Genomic DNA, 7,391 nt, shown 5'->3' with positions numbered 1-7,391 from the left:
TTTTATCATTGCTGATGTCTTTAGAACTGAATCTGCTATTTCAATCAATATCCACTAGTTCTACTTCAAAAATGAGTTTTGCATTTGGTGGAATTCTGTTGAAAAAGTCAAGGTGAATTTGATAAAAAGGGCCTCTTTCCTACCCCCAACAACCCTAGTCTAGAACTATAATTATGTATACTGGATGTTAGTAATTAACCCCAAAGGGAAGAGCTTTGTAGATGATTCAGAGGCTAATACATAACTACCATAGAGAGTCCTAAAAATATCTATAATGATAAATGGAGACCATAACTTACCAGTATAAACTAACTAGATGAGTTGAGCTTGGACTTGGATCCTCCTTACCTGGATGCCTTACTAGTACTCTAAAATTAGCTACCACTTAATGAAGGCTGCTACTAAGTACTCAAAAAAAAAAAAGTAACTTCAGTCTCTGTGTATATGCTGTATTAAAGTTTATATGAGATAGTACATGATATTTACTATGAATTTTAAGATGCTAAATTCAGAGAAGGGTATAATTTATGTGCATCAGATTGGTCTTGAGATGCTTCACATGGGAAAGGAGGAGTTCCAAGTGGCCATGATTTTGATAAGCTAAGAAGAGAGAGCTATTATATTCCCAAATAAGTTTAACTCACAAGACTATAGAGAGACTTTCTAAAAAATTTTTTTCCAAACTTAGATTCTAACTGGTCCAATGGGAATGGAACAAACAACAGCTATAAACTGCCTTCCCACTTATCTATTAGATTGGTCTGGTCTGAATGGAGTCATTGCTTTTTTTTTTTTTTAGATGTTCACAAACTGGACTTATCAGAGAAATACTGTCATTAATAGTAATAAATAATGCTTACTAACACTATGTTGATCTTATGGTCTCCTTCATTTTACAACTGATAATCCCTAACATGTACTCCATTTCTAAGCTTTGAATTTAATTGCCTGAAATTATCAGTAGCATGAAATTAACATGAGCCAAATTTGTATCAGTTCCTACAGTTGTTTGTATTGGACAGCATAAATTCTTGACGTAAACCATTTAAACATTAAGAATTGCCTTTCAAAGATGAAAGCTTAAACATAACAGTTAAGGTCTTGAAGGTTAAGAACTTGAATAAGAGAATAAAAGGAAGATTCCAGCTCAAGTTGTAATACCTTGTACCAATAGAAAATATTAATAACTGTTTTCTATATTGGGGATGTTGACATGAAGTATCTAAATATCAGGAAGGACAGGATTTCTGATTTGGAGGTTAGACTAGACAGCATCTTTCATACCTTCCAATAACCTTTCTTTACTGTTTTTTTTTTCCTTTAATTATGAAAGGAAAAAAGGATACTTGGCATCAGGCTGTCCTTTCTTTCCATAAGCCCATTCTGGTTCAATCTCCAGTCGAGCCTTTTCTCCTTTACTCATAGTCAAGAGCGCTTCATCCCATCCTCTGATAACTTTGCCTACTCCAACCTTAAAACTTAAAGGCTTGGCATTTTTCTTCTTCTTTGAACCTGTAAAAGAGATTTTCCTTATAATTAGTGATACGCTAATTTTTTATTAAGATATTAAGTTCCATTGGAAAAATATAGTTTAATTGATTTCAGAGTTATAATACTATGTATTTGAAAAGAAAGAAAAATTTAGAAAGCCAAGTAAATCATCAAGAAAATTCCAGATGTTAAAATAATTATACGGTCTAAACAAAGGGTAAAGGGGTAGGACCTACTTTTATACCAATAAAATAGGAAACTACTCTGCCTTTTCTATTAAAATTCTAAAGCATAACTTTGGGACATTAACCAAGTTTAGACTAAGCTTCCTCATATTTTAGTTCCCAATGAATAAGAAGTCTTTAGCCCGCCAATAATCAGTGAGCTGAAGACCTCTGCCAAGTAAATCATAGGTACAAAAGACATCTGGAAAGCAGCAGATGGACAGCCAAGAAAAAGATAATGCCAACCACTCATGTTTCTGCCACACAAATATTTTGCAATGTCTTTAAGCCAAAAAGATAAGATTACATTTAGACTTACTTGTTTGAATATTAGTATCAAAAACAGTCCCATCTTGTAGTGTTCCTGTATACCAGCAGTGAACAACATCTCCCTTTTTGGGAAAGTTGGTTTTATCTCCCTTTTTTAGAACAGATTTTGTATATTTTGGTGGACCCTAAAAACAAAATTAATTCATGTCCTTTAGAAGAATGACAAAGAGAATACCTGTCTAGGCAACAATGACCAGAGTCAGATCATCGAGTTTGATAGATTTGGTAACAAACTGTTATGCCTCTAGTCCACCTCTGTAAGTTACAAATAAACTATCTCATTTCAAGGCTGTGATGTGAAAATCAGTAACTTACACTTCTATAATTTAATTTGAAATAACTTCCAGCTTCTTTGGAAACCAAAATTCTTTTGACAAGATTTTGTTCTGTTTATTATTCAACAAACCATAAAATGAATCCAGTTATTTCCTAAGGTTAGAAAAATCGTTACCATTTAATTCCCACAAAATCGTAAGGCATTAAATAAAATATTGACTTTCCTCCCAAACATCTGAATTGTTTTAGCAGCAATAATTGATATTTCCAAATGTTTTTATTATATGTAATTAGAATGAATACAATGATGTTGCCTCTGTCTCTGAAATTGAAAATAAGTTCACACAATGAATGAAATCACCTATAAAAATTGCCATAATGGGCATATTTCCTAGAATAAAGCAGGATTATCAGGGCCTTTGCCAAAAAAGGTTACAGGCTAATCTAATCAATGATAATTCACATATGTGAGGAAAGCATGGAGAAGATGATCTGTCAAGACTCTTTAGGGGGTTAAAAAAAAAAAAAGAGTTGGGGCAAATGTAAAAGTTTCCTTACCTAAATATATTTGGTTTCTGAATTCAGACATGGAGGGGTCTACATTACTACATTATCCAAAACCGTATTTGGTTCCTAAATTTCATAAAACAAGTAGCAAGAGTGTGGTTGGATTATCAAAGAGTTTGGAAAGCAAAAGAAACTTGTTTATTCCTCATCTATCTATAATTGTTTAAATCATGCAAATTTTAATTCACTTTCACTTCCCTAGTCCAGGATTTTATCTCTATCCAAAATTTGCTAAGTGAAAAAAAAGTCTCATCTCCCTGCAAATAGTCTACTCCTTTGACAAAGATTTTCTCCTTGACCAAGCTCTAACCAGGATCCTCTGAGAGCCCTCTTCTCAACGAGGCCTCAACCTTGGTCTGTAAAGACTTGAACACACACTAACAGCTCAAGGCAGCTAAAAGAATTTATTGTTTGTTCTACCTAACACCTAGAGATAGGACCCCTGTTTCCCAACCTCCAGAGGGTAGGAAGGAGTCTAACTTTGATGAGCACCAGTTAGCAAACCCAGATGGGTTCCATATGGACCAATCTCCCCTCTTTCTGCTTTTTGTAATTTTTACTTTCCTGACTGCTCAAGTTCCTCCTTACTCCCTCAATTCTTTCAGAAGGCCCAATGGAAGGCAGCTCATCTCTTTTCCCTACTGTCAGTAGACTGAATAAAATCTGTTTCACAACTTTAATGTCTTAAGACTTCAGTCAGTCTTCCACTTAATTGCTGGAATAATGTTAATAATTACTGCTTATAGTTTTGTGACCAAAGGCCTAGGCCATTCAGGATTTTAATCTTAATAGAGGTGATTGACAAAATCTAGTAACGTGTCCCAAATTAGAAAATAATTTTAATTATGTGTGAATGTTCAAAATATCTTAAGACTTATTAAAGAAATTGCATTTAACCAGTTGAATGGATAAGGTCTGATTAGTGAACAGTAGCTACATTTAAAATTTTAATGTCACTGCATTGTTTTCTTATTTGTTGTCACATTAGAGATTCTAGAATAATGCGAATATATTAAATAGGTGGTTATGGCTCAGTCTGGTGGTGGTCCTAATCTGCCCACAAATGGCCTTCATTTCAGTATTTCACAAAGTGTTTTTTATGGATCACTCATTCCTTGGCAAGGGGTCTAATGTAATTAAGTTTGGGAAACGCTACTAACCAAGTTAAGTAGCCCTCTGTTATGCATGACTTCTCAGAGCTGTCATTAGCTGATATGCACTGTGAATCTTCAAGTGGGAGACACAGGTTCAAGTTTTGATGGCCCCAGAAAGCAACCTACAGCTTCTTGGCCCTATCTACCATACTTTGACAAATGCTGCTCTAGTTATTTCATTTGATTCCGAATTTCACTGCAAGAACCTGGTTGGTTCATGGTAAGAGATCAGATCAGCCCTAAGGCCAACCTGCAATTATGTGCTTGAAAAGGCCTGGCTTTTACGCAATTTCCTGGCTTTCCGGCAACTTCTCAGCCCAGAGTGATGAAAAGAACTACATTCCTGAGAGTGGGTCTGAACTAGATAACTTACAGAACCAGAGATAAAGGAACTTTAAGAGTAATTATTACAACTGCAATTAAATGGATCACATTTTAGCCTCTAAAAAGAGTGTATTACATAGTTATTCTAATTATTAAACTCAAGGAATACCGAAGTATGTTCTACATTAGAAACGAGAGATACACAGGTGAGTTGGCAGATGGGGTCCCTGCTCTACCTCTAGTAGGAAATATAGACATGTATAATTACATATGAGACCTATAGAGGAAACACCAGGTGCTAAGATGGGAATGACACAGTGACCTAACCCCAGTATAGGCCATAGGCTGCGAGAGGTTTCTTTGAAGAAATGATACTTAAATTATACCCTGAAGGGCAAGAAGAGGTTAGCTAGGTAAATGGAGGGGAAAGGCTTAAAACAAGGAATAACATTTTCATAGCAGGGAAGAGCATGAATATATTATCGTTTGCAAGGAAGTAAGGGCAGAATGGCATGAGATGAGAAAGACATGCAAGATGTTAGGAATCTGGATTTTTTATCTTTAGGTCACTAAGCAGCCAAATAAGCTTTTTAAACAGAGAAGATGTAGAATCAGATTTGTGTTTTAAATAGATTACTGTGACCAGAGTATAAAGAATGAATTGGGAAGCAAAAGTGGAAGTGGAGAGACTTGTTAGGAAGAAAATTATTATAGTAGTCTAGGTCTAGACCAGGGTACTAACAGTGAGAATGATAAAGATGAATGGCTTTGAGATATATTCTGGAGGCAGAATCGACAGAAATTGGTAATGATCACATACGAAGAGGTTATCAAGTTTTTGGCTTGAGTACTTTTATACTCATTTCTGACTGCTGAGTGTGAGTTCTTGCCCCAACTTATATTTTCTCCCCTTTGCAATACTCAATCACACTTGAAAATGTTCCTCAATACTATTTAATTGATAATGGACAAAATATATTGACTATGACTGACTTAAAGTCCAATAATAGCTATTAGACAAGGTTCTTTAAAGTATATAAGGTATAAATAAACAATAAAGATACAATGTGTTACAGAAATGTATGCAGTTAAGTATAAGCCAGGCACGGTGGGTTGCACCTGTAATCCTAGCTACTCAGGAGGCTGAGGTGGGAGGATCAAGAGATGCCAGGAGTTTGAGACCAGCTTGAGCAACACAGTGAGACCCTCTACCTAATAAAAAAAACCAAAACTTTTTTTTAAATTAGTCAGCTGTTGAGGCATATGCCTGTAGGCCCAGCTACTTGGGGAGCTGAGGCTGGAGTATCACTTGAGCCCAAAGATTTGAGTCCAGCCTGGGCAACAAAGTGAGACATCATCTCTAAAAAATAAATTAAAAATTAAAAAAAGAATATGTCATTTAAATCAATACATCTAAAATAATATCATTTCAACATGTAATCAAAATAAAAAATATTGAGATATTTTACATTCTTTTTTTAAAAAAATCATACTAAGCCTTTGAAATTGACTATGTATTTTACACTTAAAGCACATTTCAATTCGAACTAGCCAAAGTGCTCAATAGCCACATATAGCTAGTGACTACCCTACTGAACAGTGCAGTTCTACATGGCACAGAATTACTGAAGATTTTTGAGCAAGGTATGCTTTACAAAGTATTGTTTTAGAAAGCTTATTAAAATAGCCATTTTGGGGCTTAATGGATGAAGAAAGAGAATGGAGCCAGGAGATGAGCAACTTTTCCAACATTCCAGGTCTGAGACCTGGCTTGGATTGCTTGAAAATGGAAAAAGAATAAAGATTTGAAAAAGAAGGGAGATATTTGACAGTATTGGTCCTGAAGGACACATGAAAAAGAAAAGGAGAACCAAAGATTCAGAGAACTTTTAAGCTGGGAAGAAGGGAATGGTTATTGCTATAGATATTTACATTTTGGTAAAATAGAATACAGGAGCATATAAGAAGAAGGGAGTAAGAAAGGACTGAGAATTTATGAGAAAATGTCAAGTAGTTTATCTGGGCCATGTGATAGGGAATCTGGTGAGGGATGGTGTAAATGTTGCTGAGTAGCAGTGAAACTAGAAAACATGCTTGGTTGATACTAAGCATGAATTTATACCAGGCCAGATCAGTTTTATGATTATGTCTCTTTACAGTGCTTGTTCTCCAGTCCCAAAGCATGAACAGAGAGTAGATCAGCAACACAGTGGACTAGAGGTTATGGTATCTAGGGTGCTAGGAAGATGAGTACATATTATAAATGGGCCCAAGCTGGCCAGTTAAATGCAAAGAGGTCTTAAATAAAATGATATAGTTAAGGACCCTCACAAGATCTCTCTAGATTGTCCCTAGCCCTTATAAATTTGCCTTTTTTTAATTTATTTTTAACTCCTTTTCTTAACCCCTTAATGATATACTATCTGCCTGCTAATACTACCCTCATTCTAATTTTCTGGGATGTAAAGTATGTTGCCAATTGCTTCTAAAACCCTTTAGTAATCATCAATCTATTTACCTCAGTAGCTGCTCAATAGATACATTTATCAAATATTAGTTGTATAAACTTTAAAATTGCTTTATATGTGTATATACTCATAAATATTAATTTGTGCTTTTCAAATAGGAAAAGGTCATGAAAATTAACTAGCTTCAATCATACAAACATCTATAATATACTTGAACTTAAATTCTTTCCACAAATAACCAAATGCTACATCTTCATCAATAGGCTACACCTCTATACAAGAATTAAAGATAGATTATTATCACTGATAGTAAGGCTAGCAATGAGTGAACTTAGTTGGCAGGGTATTATCAGAAATGGCAAGATTATAATCAATTCAGCTCTGCTAAGGTTGTTCATTTACAGAAATAATTTTATCTGGTTCTTCAAACCTTTGTACCAAAATATAAAACCTGGGTTGGCTAAGTTGAGACAGATGAACTCACACCCTGCAGCCAGGCCTGGATTATTTCTATTGCCAGGGACACCATGTACATTAGAAAAAGCTAAAAATACTCA

The 7,391-nt window shown here is 34.9% G+C and overlaps 1 protein-coding gene across 1 annotated transcript in view; it reads right to left on the bottom strand.

Moving 5' to 3' along the window:
- The window catches only part of FKBP3 (FK506 binding protein 3, 25kDa), a 23,589-nt gene that overhangs the window by 3,783 nt on the left and 12,415 nt on the right, over positions 1-7,391 (bottom strand). The window contains exons 3-5 of the mRNA XM_012642960.1: positions 2,035-2,170; positions 1,347-1,512; positions 17-95 (exon numbers count right to left, since the gene is read on the bottom strand). Coding sequence (XP_012498414.1) covers positions 41-95; positions 1,347-1,512; positions 2,035-2,170 — 357 coding nt within the window. The 3' untranslated portion in view covers positions 17-40. The remainder of the gene's footprint in view (positions 1-16; positions 96-1,346; positions 1,513-2,034; positions 2,171-7,391) is intronic.

The sequence above is a fragment of the Propithecus coquereli genome, unplaced genomic scaffold (assembly GCF_000956105.1).
Source record: "Propithecus coquereli isolate 6110/MARCELLA unplaced genomic scaffold, Pcoq_1.0 Scaffold191, whole genome shotgun sequence".
NCBI classification, from domain to species: Eukaryota; Metazoa; Chordata; class Mammalia; order Primates; family Indriidae; genus Propithecus; species Propithecus coquereli.
The sequence above is the reverse complement of the archived record's forward strand: the minus strand, read 5'-3'. Positions and strand labels throughout refer to the sequence as shown.